Genomic DNA, 23,083 nt, shown 5'->3' with positions numbered 1-23,083 from the left:
TGTCTGTGTTGTCATGCCCACAGGTGTGTGAGGCTTGAGACACCACCTTTTATAAAAATCACAGGCTCTGCCTCATAAGACCAGTTGGTCTGTGGATGCCTGAGGATCTCAAGCAAGTCCACATGGCTCCAAGGACTCAGGAAGCTGCCAGGGCACAGGCTGCCATGGCCATGGGGCAAGTCCTCCACTGTGCAGGGGGCTCTGGTCCAATTAAGGCCACGATTCCTGCCAAAGACCCAGAGGGTGAGACCTTATCCTTCAAGAGTTTCAGTGTACTTTGAAGAAAAGGAGAAGAAAGAAGACCGAAGGAGCGTTTGAAATTCCAGCTGGGCTCAAAACACCATTGCTCTCAAAACTTGGTAAATTTCAACTACTGAGTAACCAAAAGATACCCAAGCAAAGAAAGTGCTATTTTCTTTTCTTTTTTTTTTTTTTTTTAGAAAGTGCTATTTTCAAGAGATAGCACCAAAAATGGCTTACCTGGTAAATTTGCACCCAACATGCCTTCTCCCTAAACTGCCCTAAACAACAAACAAATTTGTTAAAACAGTTATTAAAAAAGTATTAGTTGGAAATTTGCTTAGTTATCTAGGGAAATATTAAGCTTAAAGAAGTACTCTTTTTTTTTAGTACTCTTAATTAGAAAGTTATGAAGTCATAAATAAGCTGATATTAGAGAAAAATACTACAACCCCGGTAGTATATGTTTAAATGTAATTTTATGTAGTATAATTTTTGTAGTATATGTTTATGTAATTTTAAATCACAGCAAGAGTAAACCATAAACAAACGGAAAAAAAAAAATCAACTGCCAATTACCATTCCTTCTAAATATTACCACTTTTAAGGGACAAGACTTTCCTAAGACTGCAACTGTATCTAATGAACATACTGGACAGGGCAAATCGTTTAATCTGACACAAGCACTTTTTCCTTCTGACGTTTACATCAAGGGCACCAGGAAAACCCGGTCCCAGATACATCCCATCAGGCTGCTGATCCTGCACTCGGCGCCCTTCCCATCCCCACCGTCGGCCTGCGCACATTTCCACTTGTTGAAACGTGCACCGTGCACATGCAGGGCAACTCACTCTGCCTGCGCCTGGCCTCCTCAGCCGACTGCCTGCGGCTTTAGGCGCTGACCAGATTTCTTAGTGCTTTTACATCTCCTGTCCCTCCCACTGCTAACTCCTACAGAGCTTCGAGAACAGCAGGGCTCACTAAAACCTCTGGATTCGGCCAAGGAAAACCGTGCATTTTCACACCAGCTCTACCCCACAGCAGGGAGGGTTAGCAGCAGCCTGGATACCAGGGAGTCCTCGCCTTCAACAAGAGCATCTTCATCGACACCTACTATCACCACATCATGCTAACACAGCACCCTTACTTCTTCTAGGACTTGAGTCCACCCATCCGATACTTTAACAAGTCCTCTTTCTCTGCTTCTCACACGTGCAGGCCAACAGGCAAAGGAAAGAAAGAAACACTGCCAAAAAAAAAAAAAAAGCGCAAGAGAGAGACCCAAGAAGAAGTGGACTTGGCTCAGCTCCCTTGCCACTCTGGACTTTAATAATACCAGATCTATAGCTCCACTGCCAGTTTGGATTAAAAGGAGACCCACACAGAAAACATATCATATTCAAGCTCTACTCTCCTAGAATATCCTAGGTGAGCAGCTGTTTGAACCACATCAAACTGAAAGCTGCCCCCCTCCAAGTCAAACGAGTGTGACTGCCCAAGAAGACTCTGTTAATGCTTTAAAAGTCATCCATCCATATTGCAAGTTTAGAAAATTAAGCCCCCATGAAACTTAAAAAAACTACATCTTAGTGGCAATTTCAGTATATAATCTGCCACTTTTCATTCAAGCCCACAGAGAAAGCAGCAGCAGCAGTAATTAAATTTACATTCTTAGATGTCCTTAAGTGTCAAAATAAATTTCTACAAACTGCAGGTAACGGTATCTGAACAATCTCACAACAGTGCCCATCTGATTACAGGTTTCTTAGGAGTATAAAGTGAGTACCCAGGGTGCTTCTCAGCAGAGTTTCCATCTAGCATCATGAAATCACCTGGTAAACCTGTATTTATCATTTTTCAAAAATCTGTGGTTCACTTTCCTTTTAATTACCACAAACGATCTCTAAAGGGACATTTAGAGAGGCTCTGATGACATCATTCTCATTGTTGGAACCTGGCTATAAAATATTTGGAGGGGGCCTTCACCCCTATTTTTTTAAAAATTGCACTAATTCTATAACTCAGTCTTAATCTTTGCATGAAGGGAGGGGAGAGAAACAGGGGAGAGAGAAGAAAAACAGCAGCTTGTGGCCCAATGAAGAAAACCATCATACAGGTGTCGTGATACAGCCACCACTATTCAACTCTGGATTCGGGTTCAGGGTAAAACGGCCTTAAAACACACATTCAAGTGTAAAGCCCCAATGAGACAAGGATATGTGGCAATTATTTAAAGCCTCATCTACAGGATGTATCAATCCTATTATGAGTTAAACTAAAAGAACAAGCATGGGAGAATGTCCACACTTGTCTTTTTGATAACAGCCATCCTAACAGGCTTAAGGTGATATCTACCACCTTCTGCCTTAAATTCTGAGCCTTCACAGGCTTCCTCCATTAGAACTGAGCTGAAAAGTGTCAGGAGACAATGTTTCGGGTTAAAATAATCTGCCCCAATATGGGAAGGAGTCTTGGGCATCCACATGGGTGTCCTAAAGACAAAGAGAAATCATTACCACACCTTCAGGATGATACCCAGAGCTGAAGTGGCTGCAGTGGAGGCTGAACAAACGGATTCTCCCTCCCCCAGCTCACCTTTCACTAACACAGACGGGAGTTAGTGAAAGGAGGGCAGGGCCCTCATCCAGGCAATCAGATGTTGAGAACTAATGTTCAGTCACTAAGTCATGTCTGACTCTGCGACCCCATGGACTGCAGCCCGCCAGACTCCTCTGTCCATGGGGATTCTCCAGGCTACAATACTGGAGTGGGTTGCCATTCCCTTCTCCAGGAGATCTTCCTGACCCAGGGATCAAACTTGGTCTCCTGCATTGCAGACAGATTTTTTACTGCCTAAGTCACTAGGAAAGCCCTGGAAACCAAATCACCATTTACATCTCTATGGGACTTCACACTCCAAGCCCCAACTAATCTCCAAAACAGCTTAGATTAGAAATGCCAGCCTCTGGTTTGAAAAAAGAAAAAAAATACACACTGGTAAATGTAATTTCTCCTGGTAGATTCTAACTTACCTTTGCAAACCAACTTTAGTCTACAACATGGGCTGGGTAGCTAATATCCAAAACAGTACAGGAGGGCCCTGGCTGGTCTGGGAGAGCTGTGCTTAGCTGCTCAGTCATGTCTGACTCCTTGTGACCCCACTGTCTCCTCTGTCCATGGGGATTCTCCAGGCAAGAATACTGGAACGGGTTGCCATGCCCTCCTTCAGGGGATTTTCCCAACCCAGGGATTGAACCCAAGTCTCCTGCATTGCAGGCAGATTCTTCACCATCTGAGCCACCAGGGAAGCCCAAGAATACTGGAGTGGGTAGCCTATCCCTTCTCCAGGGGATCTTCCCTACCCAGGAATCAAACCAGGGTCTCCTGCATTGCAGGTGAATTTTTTACCAGCTGAGCTACCAGGGAAGCCCCTTGGGGAAGCTAAGACCATATAAATCTCTTAAATTTAAGAATGATTTTTTTTAAAACCAAAGATTTCTGGTCTAGATAGGCTTGTGACAGGATGTATGGCCCAGAGTAATTCCAGACAGGAAACCCAAGTCTTTTCTGTTTGGAACCTATTGTAATAAGCAGATTCTGCTACTGAACTAAGAATCTGCAGATGCTCTTCTGCAATCAGTCTCTGAAAGTCAGCACAAAAAAAACCTTCCTTTATCATTTCACCTACAACAGTAATTCCTTGTGCACACAACAGTATGCTACTTAGTGCATCAAGAAAAATACAAGACTGGCCCTGTTATCCAGAGTCCAATTCCTCTGCAGGGCGTGGGAGGTAAGAGCACCCTCAACATATATTCATGATGACCAACAGAAACATACCAAATAATTTTAAAAGATGGGCAAAAGCAGATTCGTCAAAAGACAAATGTGAATGAACAGTTCTGTAACAGATTATATACTGATGACAACTTTAAAATGTTAAATCAAAGTTTCTGTAGTAAGAGGAAACAAAAAAATAAATGGGAGCTGGAAAGGACCACCTTTCATCCCATGTGAACTCCGTGGGGTTAATATCCTGCCCAGCCAGGAGCAGAGGCACAGTTCAGAACTCCTAACTTCTCCACCAACACTCATCCAGTCCTGACAAAGTTGCCAGAATTTCTGACATTTCTACTGACAGCCGTTTATCCTGAGCACCAATGAGTACAGCCCAGTATCACTGTTAAAATTTTAAGGCTAGTTGTCAAAATGTCAACAGCAATTAAAATAATTCCTTGAAACATCTGGCCAAAAATGGCTCAGAGTTGCAAGTGTGGTTGTAATGAACAACTTGGCAGAATACAGTTTCCCAATGCTAACAGTAAAATAAGAATTGGTTTCATGTCAAGAACTTCTCATTTGTTGAAACCCACTCAGCAAATTAAACCTATGATCTTGGGTTTTAGGCCACCAGTTAAATCTTCACACAGCATGGCTCATAGTTTGAGTTAGACAAGACTGTGGTCCACATGATCAGATTGGCTAGTTTTTTGTGATTGTGGTGTTCATTTTGTCTGCCCTCTGATGGAGAAGGATAAGAGGCTTAAAGTGGAAGATTCCAGATGGGAGAGAATGACTAAGGGGAAACTGGGTCTTGTTCCGATGGGTGGAGCCATGAGTGCCCACACACTTCCAACTGAGCAAGGGACGCCTCTGACTGCCTGATCGCCATCCACCACACTTCAGCTCCACATCCCTTCCTCGCTGAACTTCCCACAGCCCACCCCTGAGCCTGGAAGGATGCCTCACATCTCTTACTGAGATTTACTTGCTCAGTAAATCTTTAATCCAGTTTTCTGTTGAAGAGCAGGGCTGTGTTCCCTCTCTGTTGTTTGACTTGAGGCTAAACTATGGTGGAGGTGATGAAGAAAATGGCAACCTTCAAAAGGTCCCATGCACACACTGCTGCACTCAGTGCCCCCAACCCTGCAGCAAGCCACTGCCAACCCACATCTCTGCCACAGACTCCTGGACACTCACAGCCAAGTCTGGGTCAGTCGCCCGTGGGATCACTGCTCCTTTCTCCTGGGTCCTGGTGCGTACGAGCTTTTGTTTGTGGCCTCCAAGAGTCTGTTTCCCAGTCCTGTGTAGGTTCTTGTGGCTCTATGGTGAGGTTATGGCGACCCCCTCAAAGAGGGCTTATGCCAAACCCAGGTCTACTGCACCCAGAGCCCCTGACCCTGCAGCAGTCCACTGCTGACCTGTACCTCTGCAGGAGACACTCAAACACAGTTCTGGCTCAGTCTCTGGGTCCTGGTATGCACAAGGTTTGCTTAAGCCCTCCGAACATCTCTGGCAGGTATGGGGTTTGATTCTAAACACAATTTCACCCCTCCTACCATCTTGCTGGGGCTTCTCCTTTGCCCTTGGATGTGAAGTATCTTTTTTTGGTGGGATCCAACATTCTCCTGTTGATTATTCAGCAGCAAGTTGTACTTTTGGAGTTCTTGCTGGAGAGGATGAGTGCACGTCCCTCTACTCTGCCATCTTTATCCTTTGCTTAACTCAGTGAAACTATAAGGTGTGCTGTGTATGGACACCTGAGACGGATGGGTCACGGTGGAGAGTTCTGACAAAATGTGGTCAGCTGGAGAAGGGAATGGCAAACCACTTCAGTATTCTTACCTTGAGAACCCCATGAACAGTATGAAAAGGCAAAAGGATAGGACACTGAAAGTTGAACTCTCCAGGACAATAGGTGCCCATTATGCTACTGGAGATCAGTGGAGAAATAACTAGAAAAAATGAAGAGATGAACCGAGAGCAAAAACACCACCCAGTTGTGGATGTGACTGGTAATGCAAGTAAAGTCTGATGCTGTAAAGAACAATCCTGCATAGGAACCTGGAATGTTAGCTCCATGAATCAAGGCAAATTGAAAGTGGTCAAACAGGAAATGGCAAGAGTGAACATCGACATCTTAGGAATCAGTGAACTAAAATGGACTGGAATGGGTGAATTAACTCAGATGACCATTGTATCTACTACTGTGGGCAAGAATCCCTTAGAAGAAATGGAGTAGCCATCATAGTCAACAAAAGAGTCCAAAATGCAGTACTTGGATGCAATCTCAAAAACAACAAAATGATCTCTGTTCGTTTCCAGGGCAAACCATTCAATATCACTGTAATCCAAGTCTTATGGCCCAACTAGTAATGCTGAAGAAGCTGAGGTTGAACAGTTCTATGAAGACCTAAAAGACCTTCTAGAACTAACATCAAAAAAGCATGTCCTTTGCATTACAGGGGACTGAAATACAAAAGTAGGAAGTCAAGAGATACCTGGAGTAACAGGCAAAGTTGGCACTGGAGTGCAAAATGAAGCAGGGCAAAGGCTAACCAGAGTTTTGCCAAGAGAATGCACTGGTCATAGCAAACACCCTCTTCCAACAACACAAGAGAAGACCCTACACATGGACTCACCAAATGGTCAACACCGAAAGCAGATTGATTATATTCTTTGCAGCCAAAGATGGAGAAGCTCTATACAGTCAACAAAAACAATACTGGGAGCTGACTGTGGCTCAGATCATGAACTCCTTATTGCCAAATTCATACTCAAATCGAAAAGTAGGGAAAACCACTAGACTATTCAGGCATGACCTAAATCAAATCTGTTATGATTATATAGTGGAAGTGACAAACAGATTCAAGGTATTAGATCTGATAGACAGAGTGCCTGAAGAACTATGGATGGAGGTTCGTGATATTGTACAGGAGGCAGGGATCAAAACCATCCCTAAGAAAAAGAAATGCAAAAAGGTAAAATGGTTGTCTGAGGAGGCCTTACAAATAGCTGAGAAAAGAACACAAGTGAAAGGCAAAGGAAAAAAGCAAAGACATATCCATTTGAATGCAGAGTTCCAAAGAATAGCAAGGAGAGATAAGAAAGCCTTCTTCAGTGATCAGTGAAAAGAAATAGAGGAAAACAATAGAATGGGAAAGACTAGAGATCTGTTCAAGAAAATTAGAGATACCAAGGGAACATTTCATGCAAAAATGGGCTAAGAAAGGACAGAAATGGTATGGACCTAACAAAAGCATAAGTTATTAAGAAGAGGTGGCAAGAATACACAGAAGAACTGAACAAAAAAGATCTTCATGACCCAGATAGCCACAATGGTGTGATCACTCACCTAGAGCCAGACAACCTGGAATGCAAAGTCAAGAGGGCCTTAGGAAGCATCACTATGAACAAAGCTAGTGGAGGTGATAGAATTCCAGTTGAGCTATTTCAAATCCTAAAAGATGATGCTGTGAAAGTGCTGCACTCAATATGTCAGCAAATTTAGAAAACTCAGCAGTGGCCACAGGACTGGAAAAGGTCTGTTTTCATTCCAATCCCAAAGAAAGGCAATGCCAAAGAATGCTCAAACTACCATACAATTGCACTCATCTCACACACTGGCAAAGTAATGCTCAAAATTCTCCAAGTCAGGCTTCAACAGTTTGTGAACCATGAACTTTCAGATGTTCAAGCTGGATTTAGAAAAGGCAGAGGAACCACAGATCAAATTGCCCACATCCGTTGATCATCAAAAAAGCAAGAGAGTTCCAGAAAAACATCTACTTCTGTCTTATTGACTATGCCAAAGCCTTTGACTGTGTGGATCACAATGAACTGTGGAATATTCTTCACGAGATGGAACTACCAGACCATCTGACCTGCCTCCTGAGAAATCTGTTTGCAGGTTAAGAAGCAATAGTTAGAACTGGACATGGAACAACAGACTAGTTCCAAATCAGGGAAGAAGTATGTCAAGGCTGTATATTGTCACCCAGCTTATTTAACTTATATGCAGAGTACATCATGCTAAATGCTGGGCTGGATGAAGCACAAGCTGGAATCAAGATTGCCAGGAGAAATATCAGCAACCTCAGATATGCAGATGACACCACCCTTATGGCAGAAAGTGAAGAAGAACTAAAGAGCCTCTTGATGAAAGTGAAAGAGGAGAGTGAAAAAGTTGGCTTAAAACTCAACATTCAGAAAACTAAGATCATGGCATCTGGTCCCATCAGTTCAGTTCAGTTCAGTCGCTCAGTCGTGTCCGACTCTCTGCAACCCCATGAATTGCAGCACGCCAGGCCTCCCTGTCCATCACCAACTCCCGGAGTCTACCCAAACTCATGTCCATCGAGTCGGTGATGCCATCCAACCATCTCATCCTCTGTCGTCCCCTTCTCCTCCCGCCCCCAATCCTACCCAGCATCAGGGTCTTTTCCAGTGAGTCAACCCTTCGCATGAGGTGGCCAAAGTATTGGAGCTTCAGCTTCAACATCATACCCTCCAATGAACACCCAGGATTGATCTCCTTTAGGATGGATTGATTGGATCTCCTTGCAGTCCAAGGGACTCTCAAGAGTCTTCTCCAACACCACAGTTCAAAAGCATCAATTCTGCGGCGCTCAGCTTTCTTCACCGTCCAACTCTCACATCCATACATGACCACTGGAAAAACCATAGCCTTAACTAGACGGACTTTTGTTGGCAAAGTAATGTCTCTGTTTTTAAACACGCTATCTAGGTTGGCCATAACCTTCCTTCCAAGGAGTAAGCGTCTTTTAATTTCATGGCTGCAGTCACCATCAGCAGTGATTCTGGAGCCCAAAAAAGTAAAGTCTGACACTGTTCCCACTGTTTCCCCATCTATTTCCCATGAAGTGATGGGACCAGATGCCATGATCTTAGTTTTCTGAACGTTGATCTTTAAGCCAACTTTTTCACTCTCCTCCTTCACCTTCATCAAGAGGCTCTTTAGTTCTTCTTCACTTTCTGCCATAAGGGTGGTGTCATCCGCATATCTGAGGTTATTGATATTTCTCCCGGCAATCTTGATTCCAGCTTGTGTTTCTTCCAGCCCAGCGTTTCTCATGATGTACTCTGCATATAAGTTAAATAAGCAGGGTGACAATATACAGCCTTGACGTACTCCTTTTCCTATTTGGAACCAGTCTGTTGTTCCATGTCCAGTTCTAACTGTTGCTTCCTGACCTGCATATGGGTTTCTCAAAAGACAGGTCAGATGGTCTGGTATTCCCATCTCTTTCAGAATTTTCCACAGTTTATTGTGATCCACACAGTCAAAGGCTTTGGCATAGTCAATAAAGCAGAAATAGATGTTTTTCTGGAACTCTCTTGCTTTTTTGATGATCCAGCGGATATTGGCAATTTGATCTCTGCTTCCTCTGCCTTTGCTAAAACCAGCTTGAACATCTGGAAGTTCACGGTTCACGTATTGCTGAAGCCTCACGTATTGCTGGTCCCATCACTTCACGGCAAATAGATGGGGAAGCAATGGTAACAGTGAGAAACTTTATTTTTGGGGGGCTCCAAAATCACTGCAGACAGTGACTGCAGCCAGGAAATTTAAAGACACTTGCTCCTTGGAAGAAAAGCTATGACCAACCTAGACAGCACATTAAAAAGGAGAGACATTACTTTGCCAACAAAGGTCCGTCTAGTCAAAGATATGGTTTTTCCAGTAGTCATGTATGGATTTGCGAGTTGGACTACAAAGAAAGCTGAGCGCTGAAGAACTGATGCTTTTGAACAGTGGTGTTGGAGAAGACTTTTGAGAGTCCCTTGGACTGCAAGGAGATCCAACCAGTCCATCCTAAAGGAAGTCCTGAATATTCATCGGAAGGACTGATGCTGAAGCTGAAACTCCAATACTTTGGCCACCTAATGTGAAGAGCTGACTCACTGGAAAAGATCCTGATGCTGGGAAAGACTGAAAGCAGGAGGAGAAGGGGGTGACAGAGGATGAGATGGTTGGATGGCATCACCTACTCTATGGACATGAGTTTGAGTAAGCTCTGGGAGTTGGAGATAGACAGGGAAGCCTGGCATGCTGCAGTCCACGGGGTCGCCAAGAGTTGGACATGACTGAGTGACTGGACTGAACTAAATCTTCACCCTGATCTTTAAAGTTCTTCAGACACAAACTCTTAATGCCAAATGCATAGGACATATAGTGGGTAATAATAAAGCACTGCCCCCAAATTTCTACTGAGGCATATTGTGTGTCAAGACATCACTCTGAGTGTTTTACATGCATTTACTCAACGTTTGCAAAAGTCTTTTTAAGCTTAATTGGCAATTCAATTGGCCCACACTACCATACTGTGGCTAAGTGACCTTCTCAACATCATACAACCTAGCGGGAGAGAGACAGAGAAACTATTGACTACACTAGAAGAAGATGTGTGTACAAAATGAGAATGAGAGAACAGTTGAAATAGTATCAGGAAAGGCTGTGAAAACTGCTAAGTACTGTACAAATATTAATAATATATACATGATCTGGCATAACCCAGGGTCAAAGATAGTGAAGCAAAGCTCTCAGAAAAAAAAGTACTTTGTTAACTCAAACTTCTAAAGTTAAAGAAATCAAGATCACTACTTTTGTTAATAGCACACTCAATTTTATACTTTCTACTTCTTCTTATACACTTTTCCCATCTTCAGTAGGCTTTGAAGATGACTGATAGCCAAAGTGAGATCCCTAAAGCATTATAATATGTCTAATCACTAAAAAGAAAAGCTAGCTTGTTCAACACAAAATAAGGCAGAAAATCCACATCTAGAAATTTATAAGAAAAAAGGTAAACAACAAAGTGAGAACAGAAGAGCTTTTCAGTTAATTTTTAGTGAATCATAAGATTGAGTAACGAAAAAAAGACTCTCCCCCAAATATTCTGTTTAAACAAAGGTTTTACTACAGTCTCCCAACCAAAGTGATCTGTGCTGTTCTTTTTAAAATTCTGATGACTAAGCTATCAGTAGGAAGGGGCTGAAAGAAACAGGGATGAATTAGAACACAGAATGACAGGTAACCTAACACACAAAAAGTGATGACTCAAATAATTTTAAAGGAATTTAAAACAGCATGAGAGTAGCAGGTTACACAACTGTCACATTGTTACTCTACTAATCTAACACTTCCCAACAGGACTTATTCTATAATGTGAGAACTATTGCCCTCAGCTTTCTCCAGGTAGAAATGTTTTAATTTAAAAAATGGAATTCTTGAAAAGTCAAAGTGACACTGACATTATAATAAAGAAAACTACGAGAGTTCACAGTTAGAATTTCCATGTTCTCTCTTGTCCTAATAGAGACTCTGCATCAGGGCTAGGACCCACCATCACCAGGGATTAAAGTGAGTCCTAAACGGTCTCAAGAGGCCATTCTGAACCATTCTCCTCTTCCCTGCCAACAGTGAATGAGGGTAGCTTATAGGCAAACCATGTTTGTAGAACAACAACAACAAAAAAAAACAATTTCCAAAGTGGTACATGAAATAAAATATACAAAAGTAAAACTTCAACAATACATAAAGTACCAAAACGTAGCAGGGAAAGAAGATAAGTCTTTCCTTACTTGACCACCACTTTTCCTCTCGGTCTCCTTCACTCTCTCGTGCTCACATATGCTCGCTGAGTCTTTAAACTGAGGCCACGCTGGCTTAACCTAGTGATCTGACTTACTAGTCTCATAAAAGCCAGAAGAACAGGAAGGCGGGCATTTTCTTGGGTCTTCCTGATTTGTACTCTACTCACCTGGGATGAGTCAGAAGTTCTCCTTAAGTAAAACTTCTCGGTGGTCCTTTCCCTCCAAACTCTCATTCGGGATTGCCCTTTTCTCTGGATCTGCTCTCCCCATCTCTTCGTGGCTGCATCTAGGTGAGGAGCCTGGGAGCTGCCCTTTTAAACGGAGAGGCCTGGGCTGATGGTAACTTTAGTTACGACTCAGGTGCTTTCAATTAAGCACTCGCGCAACTCTAGTTGCATTTTTTAAATTAAAAAAACTAAAACTAGCTAAATAAAACTAAAGGAGTGGCAAAGCAAATTCTGTGAGTTTGAGTGTCCAGGAGCTGGACACATTCCTATGGAGCCAATTTATTCATCAAGAACCTCTTTGTGAAATTAATCATTTAACCTTTATACATAAAATGAATTTCATCACAACTGCATTCTATTTCAATATCTTAATGCAGTTTACCTAGCCATGATTGCCCTAAGAAGCAATTGTGAATTTGTAATTTCTGAGAATATAAGTCTCAAGGGCAGTGTACGGCGACGTAAAATTCTAACCACCAATTTTAACCCGATTTTACTTTATTTCCCTGGTGAGGTACTGGGACCCTTCCTGCATTTTGAAGGTACACCCATCTCTGCATAAAGAAATGCCTGAAAAAAACAAATGTTAACACTGGAACCCCAAGATATGATGATCTTATTTTTTTTTGTTTGTTTTTAAAACAAACTTGGAAAGGCACAAAATCATCTACCAGGAGCTAGCCACCTACCTAACTTCTCAACTTATTAAAAAACTAGCTGAGCAAGTCTTAAGGCAGAGGCCAAAATACCCACACCTGAGATGAGTTTCAAATGTATATTCTGCTACCCACACTAAAGTGGGCATGGATGTGAGTCGCCAGCCACTGAAAACACCCCCCAAATGCAAAGTCAAGAACATTACAATTAAGTTTTCATTTTCCACACCATAGCCTATGAAATTAGTTAAGAAAAGAAAGCCAATTTGTCAGTATCCCCAGCCTCCCCTCTATCAACCCCTGCCCCCAATATCAGTACAAAGCATTAGGGCTGAAATGTTCAGTGGAAGTAGTTATCATAATCAAAAGTATATGGACTGTGTCCAACAGGAGAATTGATGGGCCAGCAAGAGTGCAGGCCTAGGATACAAATTTATCAGCTGTTTCAGAGACAGGTGTACCTGGTTATGAATTCAAATCATTAAATAAGAAGTGAACTTTTTCATTAAAAGAAGCTGGAGAAGCAACCAGAAATTTCACACAAGTTCTATACACTTAAATGTATGTGTATGTGTATCGCTGACCACGGTCCTGAACTGACGTTTCACATTTAGGAAAGGGTGTGTTTTCCTAGGGGCTTCCCCAGAGGCTCAGCAGTAAAGAAGCCAGTCTGCAATGCAAGAGACCCAGGTTCGATCCCTGGGTTGGAAAGATCCCCTGGAGAAGGGAACAGCTACCCACTCTAGCATTCTTGCCTGGAGAATCCCATGGACAGAGGAGCCTGGCAGGCTGCAGTCCATAGGCTGAGTCGGACACGACTGAAGCAAATTGAGCATACATGCATGCATTTCTCTCCTAAGCCTGACTTAGGAGGGAAATGCATTGACATGTGACTATTGTCCAATCCTTTCCAGGAATTCTGAAGGGGTGAGAGAGGACAAAAATGGGGAAAGAAATCAGTGCCCACCAGCTGCTGGAGAAAGATATTTCTGCTTGACTGTATTTGATCTTATGCTCTACCCCAAAATAACAGGACCCAATAAGAAATATCTGATTAATACCAAACTAAATAGAGGCACAAAGGGCATAATCAGCCTTGAACTGAGTGATAGAAAGCTGTGTAAATGTCAACCTAAACAGGTACACAGGGCTGAGCACCAGGCTGGTGGAAGGGAAGCTACCTGCAGTCACTGCACCAGTATTTATCTGAGTTATAGCAAAAGTGGATCCTAGGTTTTTGCAATCTTGCCTTAAAAAATTGAAATGTTTACACTGCCCCAAAGGGATGAAAGGGACTTTTTGCTGGGAAATTCATATACATGAGTTCTTGCATTTTTAAAAGATCTATCTCATTTCTAACAGATTCCCCTCTGTGAAGCTGGTGGTGGGAGTGGCCCCTGGACCACCTGCCCCTCCACCCAATTCTTATATGAACCAAAGTTGGCTTCCAGAAAATCATTTCATTTTCTTGTCACTCTCTTCTCAGCCGCCAATCATCATGAAGCACCGGGTCATGTCACCAGCCTCACCACATGACATGCTGCCGCCTTCTGACCAACTTTCTGGGCTCAGTTAGTAATTTGTATGTTCACAAGAGTCTTTGAGGACATCATTTAATAAGTGATCACTAACAGCAGGTACCAGAAGCAAAAGAGAGATCATGTCTTACAGAAGAGTTAATGAACCACAGCCCATAAAGCTTTGCTATTAGTATATCGTAAGAAATGCTGTGTCCATGAAATTAAAAGTGGTCACTATGTTACACATCTACCTACTCATGAATGAAAGGGCCTCCCAGAACCACCAGCAAATCATGCTGGTAGCATAATCCATCAGGGAAGGGACGTCCAGGTGCTGATTATTCCTGGCTATGGCGCTGATATTCTGCATAAACCAGCTTTTTTGCATTCAGTCATACTAGCAAACACCATCATGGAATGCACACTGTATGTCAGGAATCATGCTGGGACCTCTATATAAAATTCTCACAACAACCCTCTGCAGTAAATACTAGCATGTCCATTTTACAGAGAAGGAAACAGTCTCAGTATTAATAACTGTTCCAAAGGCACACAGCCTAGAAGTGGCTGAACTGGGGTCATTAGTCTATACCCTTAGGCCCTACAGACCCTAACCCCAGGGCAGGGAACACTGGCTGCTGGTCTGAAGCGATGGTGAAGGGGAGCACAAGTCCTTTCCAGGTATCACCATAAAATGTGCGACCTTACTCATAAATGACCTTGGGTATCTTTCACCTCAAAAGGACAATTATATCTTCTCAGATATACAAGGGCATGTACACCAACATATACACACGTGCATGCACACAAACACACACAACCTCATTCAGTTTTCTCTAACACCAAGCCACCTGGTTATGGATCCTTCTCATTATGAGAACTTTTCTACCAGGATTCTCCCCACAGTTTACCATCTTCAGAGCCTGAACTCTAATGTGCATTCACACCCTTCTTCACTGGGGCAAAAGCACAAACAGCTGGGCTTAAACACTGTATCCAGTCAGTGTGAGGGAACAGATAGTCAGCCTTCGTCACTGGCTCCAAAACACTGGTGGATCGATATTTCCTAGGACACCTCAGACCTGGGGTGGAAAGGGCAAAAGCCTTGTTTCCCTGACACTGACCCTTCCTTCTCTAGGAATATGCAGGCAAACAAGCCAGACTCTCATAACGTGTGTTATTAGCTCACAGACACCGCACTTCCCATGGCCAGAGAATCTCATGCCACCTCTGGGCAATTACCCCTTATTTTCATCTCAGGTCAATGGCCCCTGCAACTGACTGTGGAAACAAGCATTTGCAAGGCCCTCTTCTCAGTCTCCATTCATCATTAAAGGTTTTCCTTCAAGAAAACCCTAGTCTTATGGCAAGACTGCAGTGAAAAGCAGCAACAACAGTCACACAAAGGTGTTCTCTCGATTAGACCTAAACTCATTTCCCGTTCCATTTCCTGTGTGTTTACATGGATTCCTGAGCTCCACTTTCCATCAACACACCATTTACTAAGGTGCCATCTTCTTAGGTCGTCAGCTCCCAGGTAACCTGGAACATTTCAACCATCTACACTACAGCATCAACAGGTGGGCTCCACACTGCCTGACCTCTGGGAATGCCAGTCTGATTGAGTCATTTCCTTGCTTCAAACCCTTCAGTGTGCTCCCAGGGCCTCAGAATAAAGTCCAAAGGCCATGCATGACCCAGCCACTGCTTCTCTCTCCCGCATCCCCTGATGCCAGGCCCTCCTCTGCTTCGTGCACACAACGCAGATGTCTCTTAGCCCCTAGACCCACAAGCTCTCTCTGCTACCCACATCACTCTATCCCTTCCCTTCTCCAATAACTCCCCAGGAAGGCAGTTCCCACCTCCCAGGTGAGAACAGGTATATACTCCCTCACTGCCTGTTCCCCATCTACCACGCTGGAAATCAATTAGTGAAGAGTCATGTGTTTCGGGAGTATCTCCCCTGCTACACTAGAAGCTTCAAGAGGTCAAGACTATCTCTGTCGTGTCCACCTTCATATCCTCAGCACCCAGGGTGCTGCTTCTCAGGCGTCAGACTCAACATACGTTGGCTGTCTGCTATCTGACATTGTGAACCTGTGACTCTTATTGAATCAGGGAGTCAAAGACAAGACTCAATGATTAATGTGCCAAGATTTACGTACTACTTTTTTTTTTAATTATGTAGCTGCTGTGATTCATAAAATATCAATTCACTGAAAAGCTTCGCTGCTGTTTTACTAGTTATTCTCTTCACCAATAAAGTCTAGACATTCATCTATGCATGATATTAAAAGCAGTCTTCAAGCTCACATCAATAGAACACTTAAAAGACATCCCCTAATTGTCCCTATTGTTAATAAGGGCAACTGTTTTCCCCCAGTGCCAGTAAAGTAAATCCTTTAGGGTAGTATGAATGAAACGCTTTATATTGAGTTGAAAATCCTTTTAGCTACTAAGCCTTTTTTCTACCATGCTAAGAATCCCTGAAAGTTTCAAGTTCTAACACACACAGTGAAAAGCAGAGTTAATGCACAAGTCCTTGCACAGGCATTGTGAGTGGGTGCTCACTGATTTGACTCTCTTCAAAATTTACCTGGAAAAACTGCTTATAATATTTTCACTGGGATCCATGAGGCTTTTTTTTTTTTAATAAGAGATCTAGAGGTTTAAACATAATTCACAACAAAAGAATACTCATATCGTCACCCTTCAGTCAAATGTGCAACTGTTTTCAAAGATGTATTTTCCTCTTTCATTCAAAATATATGTACTGAGCCTCCACTAATGTATTAGAAGCACTGAGCTAACACACAAAGACAAAATTCCTGCCCTCAGGAGTTCATCGACACACAGCAGACAGCACTGAGTACTTTATGAGTGTCAGCACAGGTGCTCTGACAAGGGACAGGGCAGGGACGTGCCTGAGAGCAAATCGCAGAAATGTGGCTAGAGGGACACTCCAATTTAGCTCATCATGACTATCTGAAACACAGCCTGTTACCCTCAACTTGCAGACACCCCAAAGTCCACAGGTTTAGGGAATCAGGGGGAAAGTCAAATGCACTCTATTCAAACAAAAAAACATACTCTATCTCTCTCATGTGTTTGATTATTAAGTACATGAAAATTACAACCGTTGTCATGTTAAACCATTGTTTTTTAGACACCAAAAGCTTAAAGGGTTGATGTAAGTCTATGAGACTTTGTAAGTTTACACAAATATTGACAGTAAGATAAAATATGAAGTAGGTCAAACACTGTTGATATTACTAGTGTATGCAAGCAGCTTTAATAAAGGTGCACCAAAAATCAGCACTGCAATCATACACTAGGAAATTGAATTTTGTTGCTCTTTAAAAATTGATGCAATAAGTGATGAAAAAAAAGTTGAAAAACAGTGATCATTCTAAGCTAGACATACAATTTTTAAATCTAAATGAATCTTCTTCCATTTTATGGGTTTCACTTAAGCCTTTTAAAGGCTTTATACTCGGTATCTTGCTATTGCATAACTAACACTACACTAACAATGTCTTGCCATAATACATCTGATACAAATAAAAACTGTTTCTCAGCTTGTACTAATACAATGGTAATAAACAGAATAGCCACAGCCTTCGGTCCTCTGAAAGTAGGGAGCAGATTAACTATGCATAAATAAAATAAACCAGCCCAAACTTGTACCTCCTTTCACAACATTTTTAATCACAAATGAATCTTAAAAATTAATATTCACTTAGTATTCAATTCTAGATACTATACTAGGATTAATTAGGTGGCATGTATAAAATGCCTAATGACTCTATTATTATCATTCCCATTCAAGAGGGGGAAAATCAGGCCTTCCATCAGTGGAGGAGTCCACATCCCACATACAGCTAAGGTGGCAGAGCTGGAAATCAAACCCACATCTTTCCTCACTCAGTAACCCAGTATTCCTCACTCAACCAGCTAGAATGGTATTTATAATGATGCCTGTTTTCTGAGGAGAGCTCCCATTAGGTTCTCAAAGAGACCCACTGCACCCCCTCGAAGGTTAGGAACCTCTGCACCAGTGTAAGAGCCAGAAAATGTGCACTGGACTTCAACCCCTGCCACAAAGACTATCATTTCTCTACTCCACAGTTTCAGTCTTGCTTTAAAATTCTCAGAGCAAGTCAAGATTTCCACTCCTGGACAATTTCCAGCATCCCCTGTCACAGGTTAAGCTACACAATAAATTGCAATACTGTATCACTTTACATCCAATTCTGAGATTTCACAAATACTGACCAATGTTATTTAGTCATTCCACTTTTCAAAATGTGTTTCAATCAACCAATCCTCACTGCAGTGCCTGTGAAATAAGCTATCATTATATCCACTTCCAAGAAAATAAAACACTGTCACCCTGAGGCCAAGCAATAAACCAGCTACAGTATCCCGATCAAAAGTGAGAAGTTCCTGTCTTCCTTCACCTGGGATCTGCAAGACCATGTTATGTATCATAAAGCATACTCCCAGCTTCCCAGAAAACACAGGGCAATTAACTGTACCACCTTCTCTATCAATGGCAACACTATATTGGAATCTAATAGCATTAATAAATCATTAAGTTGGGTCATATCCCCAGGTAGCTCTGTGACAGGCATGGTGCTCAGCTTAACTCTTGGTACTCTGTTCTTAGGATCAATCTGAACTTTGGATCCATCCTAAATTCCTGATCAAAAAAGGGGAGTGTTCATGTGACAATAAACTTTACCTTGAAGTTCAGTGGTCATACCCCTCACTTTACAGATTATTAAACTGACCTCAGAGGAATCAATCATCCGAGGTCTCACAGTTCAGGAGCACAGGCAGTTCTAGAAAGCAGATCCCCAGACACCTGTCCAGGATCTCCACACTCGGCCAGGCATTGGGGAATGGGTCCTGGTTATTGCCAGAGGGTTGGCCAACCACTAGGGTTTGCTCCATCTCTGCCAGGCTAGGACTTGACTTTCCTCATTCTGTACCAGATCCAGTCTTTGCCCGCAGGCTGGCGTCCCCAGGGGGCTACTGTCAGAGCACTGGCCTCAGTCTGCACGTTCTGAGGAGTAAAGACAATTACTTACTAAAGCTAACCTCATCAGAGAGGAGGAAAATACAACTCTGGCCCTGAGGAACTAACTTCACAAGGAGGCGGTTCTGTTGGGGTAATGTTTTATTTATGGCCCTGCCTGATCAAGATGACCTCCCCACAAGAAACGTCCAAAGCAAACAATCAAAGACACCAAGAATCTTACGCTTCCTTAATTGTCCTCCAAAGAAAGGAAAAAGCCAGAGAAAACAGACGGGAGGACACCAAGTCACGGTCTCGATGTATCAGGACGCGACCCACAAGTTTCACGCAAATATTCTTCCAAGAAACCAGGGTGGACAAACAAACCAGGATGGGCACAGTCTCCCGAAGAAGGGGCTACATTCCCTATCGGAACGCATCCGGACACCTCGGAACGAGTCCAAATGGGAGAAGCAGAAGCTCAGTTCAGCGCTGCCGGCCCAGAGCTAGGAGTCCTCCTCTCTCGAAGAACCGACGCCGGGGGAACAGCCAAAACCACCCGCCCGCGATCCTGGGGCGGATGCCACCGAAACTTCGCTCAACTTCGCGAGTACTGCCCCCGACTGGCCCCCATCCCCACCCCCACACACCCACTGTACTCTCACACCCATCCCTTCACCCCATTCCCCCTGTGCCCAAGAGCTACGGCGTGAAACAACGCCCACTTCGGAAAAGGAGGTCTTAGTTGCGGGGACAAACCAGGTGGTCAGTGTCACATCCATTCACACACCCAGGGAGCAAATCCAGACCTGAAGGAGTTTGCCGCTTCGATACTGTATAAGCACACTGTTAGGCAGCATGTGTACACGAACACACACACACACACACACAAGTGACAGCCACGGGGAAACCAATGACCACAGCGAGGCTCCTAACTGTCATTACCCGGGGCACGGCGCACAGCACCGGGGGTCCCTTCCCCGCTCCATGCCCCAGCGCGCACTGCCCACCACTCGCGTGCGGGGTAGAGAGCTGGGGTCTCCTGGCAGCCCGGACCAGAGGGGTCGAGGTGGGGAAGGCGGGGCCCACCTCCTCGTCCTGCTCCTCCTGGGACGCGCTGCTGCCCCGGGGCGCGGGTGGCGCGGCTCCTCCCGGGCGCGGCGGCGGCGCTGAGACTCCACGCTCCGGCACCGAGACGGGAGCCCACGCAGCGGCTGGCCGAGCTCCACCCGGCGGCGGCGGCGGCGGCGGCAGCTGGTCGCGGGAGAAGCCAGGCTCCCCTTCCTCCGACAGAGTTTCCGAGCCCGAGGAAGACTCCGCCGAGGAAGCGCCGGGCGAGGACTCGGCAGCCACCGCAGGGGCGGGAGTCGGAGCATCGTGACTGCTGCAGCCGCGGGGCACTGGCTCAGGCGGCTCCGAAACTTTCTCCCCCATTTCCCTCTCGGACCCAAAGTGCGGCCCGAGGAGCGGCGAGGGCGAGGCGCGCACTCAGCGCCTCCGGGGGGAAGCCGCGAGCTGCTGGGCTCCGGCTCGCTCTCGCTGCTGCTCCCGGGCTGCGGGGAGCCCCACCGGCGACTACATGGCCGCGGCCGGACCGCCGGAGCCTGCAGCCAAGTTAGCAGCCGCCCGGGCCTGGCGGCTGACAGGAGCTCCCTGGCGAGAAGACATGCCAGGGCCGGTCCGCGCTCCCCTCCACAGTCCTCCGGCTCTGCGCCCAAGCCGCCGGGACTGCGGCTTCTCCGGCAAAACCTGCCTCTGGGACCGAGTGGGGCCGGCGAAAGAGACAGGCAGCAGGGGGAGCCAATGGCAGGGCAGGCGCGCCGGTGGGCGGAGGCTACGGCGCCCCAGGCGCACCGGCGTCAGGTAGGGGAGGCGGGGCCGGAGCGCGGGCTGCGGGGTCCCGTCTGAGCTCCCGGGCCCCGGGGACCCGCGGGAGGCACCTGGCCCTGGAGGGTCAGAGTGGATCCCGGAATCCGAGCCGAAGGCTGGGACTCTGAATTTAGCCAAGGAGTGGCTGGCGGTCCTGGGAACCCCAGGGGGAGAGGAGATGGCCGAGGGGGGCAGTGCAACCTTGGAGAACTGGACTTTGTTTCGAAAAAGTGGAATCCAGGAAACTGACCAGAAGGAAAAGTAGCGGGGCTTTAGGGGTAAAAGGAAACACAAACAGTCACGCACACGCACGCACCCACCTGCGTGCTGGAGGAGAAAGGGGGAAACTTGATGGTATGGTGAGTGCGTCCAAACCGAGCTGGTCTCCGATCCCGGATTCTCCCCTTGAGCTCCACGGGCTTCAGTATCCTCAACTGGGAATGAAGACGTTCACACTTGTCTTGTCTCCCTATGAGCAGAGTTAGAGCAAATACACACACAGCTTCAGCAGACTGCATGGCTTAGACACATGGAGGGTTTTCAAGACTATTTTCTCTCTTTATTTCTGTTTGTAAATTGAATAGTTAAAGATGTGTGTACCTTTTGAAAGGGAGGGAAATGACAAATTATGCCTCTATGGTGGCTCAGTGGTAAAGAATCCACCTGCAATGCAGGAGGCCGGGATTCCTGGGTCGGAAAGAGCCCCTGGAGAGGAAACGGCAACCCACTCCAGTATTCTTGCCTGTAAAAGTCCACGGACAGAGGAGCCTTGTGGGCTACAGTCCTTGGGGTCGCAAAAGAGTCCAACACGAATGAGCAACTAAACAACAGTTTAATTAGGACCAAGAATATGCCCAGCTCTGTACCAGATACTAGACAAAGCTAAATTAGAGAGGGGCGCTGGCCCACCATTGCCTGTCTTTCCACATCAGCCAAGCAGAGGATGAAAAGAGATCACATTTCCACTTTACGTTCTCCTACCCCTGGCTTGCAAAGCAACAAAATGCAGGACTAGTTGATTCATTTTCTTTACCTCTAAGAACCAGGAAAAAGAACTTCCACCAAGGATATCAATAGAATCACCTTAACAGCCTCCCCCCTGGGTGGCCTTCAGGGTGATGGGGTGACTTGAATTTCTCAGTAGCCAGCAGGCAGCTCAGCAGTGGGAAAAAAAATGATTCCTCACTCGCCTTCAGCTCCATTCCTATTCTGAGCTCTGGCACTGCGACCTGGGAGATAAATTCAACCAGATTCAATTCCACAGATGTTGATTGAGATGTGTGCTCAGTGTTTGCAGGGGATACAAAGATGAATAAGGCAGGTCCCCTGCCCTTGAGGAGCTTACGGTCAAGCAAGAGATTGATGCTGCATAATATAGCTCTGTTATTAATTTTCAAAAGCTATGGTAGTGCTGCAGGAACAATGTACCATGGAAGAAGAGGAGAGAGTGACAGAAAAACAGTTTAGGTCCTCAAGCTCGGGAGTCCTCAAGCATCTTAGATTTCTCTTTGTCAGAACAGCCTTGCCAAAGGTCCTTAAGAACTGGAGGACTCAAGTTGAAAGCCCCTTCAGCTAATGAGCCCTTTTATGCTATCACCGTATTTAGAAGTGATACATCATACAAAGTGCTTCATCATGTTGGGCAGCAAGCTTTGTCTGGATCAGTTTCCTCCCCCAAGATGAAGGGGAAGGAAATATGATGTGACCCCACCCGCCACAGACAGCCATACTGAAAAACACATCGGGCTGTCAGGCTTCCATTGTGACACTTCGGAATTATCTGAGGGGCTGTGAAGACCCGCTGAGGCAAAAGAACAGTTCTAGGGCCTTGACTAGCTGTGAGAGTGAGGCTAACGAGAGAGCACAGTGGGGCAGTCAGAATCCGACCCTGGGCCTCACAATTGCTTTTCTCGTCAGGAGTATTGGTCTTTATCTGAGCCCCTATGTGGTTGATTCACCACAGCTAAAGTAAAATGATGACTTAAGCAAGCCATTCACATGAAAGAGGAAGAGGGCTACTTTTCAGTACATCAGAATAGAGGCAAAGACATGACCTGAATTGCCAATGGGAAGAAGGCTAATAGCTATTACTGCTTCTTCCCAAGCATCCATGGATAGTCTCATGTAATCCTGGCAACAACCTGATGAGACAGT

At 45.0% G+C, this 23,083-nt stretch overlaps 1 protein-coding gene and 1 long non-coding RNA gene across 5 annotated transcripts in view; both read right to left on the bottom strand.

Moving 5' to 3' along the window:
• The window catches only part of MAST4 (microtubule associated serine/threonine kinase family member 4), a 603,242-nt gene extending 582,452 nt beyond the window's left edge, over nt 1-20,790 (bottom strand). For 3 of the 4 annotated variants that reach the window (XM_081518403.1, XM_081518404.1, XM_081518405.1), the window contains exon 1: nt 20,150-20,790. In XM_081518403.1, coding sequence (XP_081374529.1) covers nt 20,150-20,494 — 345 coding nt within the window. In that variant the 5' untranslated portion in view covers nt 20,495-20,790. Of the gene's footprint in view, nt 1-20,005 lie in introns of all 4 variants that reach the window. The other variant, XM_081518402.1, reaches the window with a different exon arrangement.
• LOC145516776 (uncharacterized) lies at nt 412-14,731 on the bottom strand. Its single transcript, XR_014061755.1, has 2 exons — nt 13,488-14,731; nt 412-2,967 (listed from the first exon to the last, which is right to left on the bottom strand). It is a non-coding gene; the product is annotated as an uncharacterized LOC145516776 (long non-coding RNA).
• Nucleotides 20,791-23,083: the final 2,293 nt, after the last annotated feature.

Source organism: Giraffa tippelskirchi, chromosome 8, assembly GCF_054371585.1.
Source record: "Giraffa tippelskirchi isolate mGirTip1 chromosome 8, T2T-mGirTip1v1.2.pri, whole genome shotgun sequence".
Taxonomy (NCBI): domain Eukaryota; kingdom Metazoa; phylum Chordata; class Mammalia; order Artiodactyla; family Giraffidae; genus Giraffa; species Giraffa tippelskirchi.
Note: the sequence above shows the minus strand (reverse complement) of the source record. Positions and strands in the feature narration are given on the sequence as shown.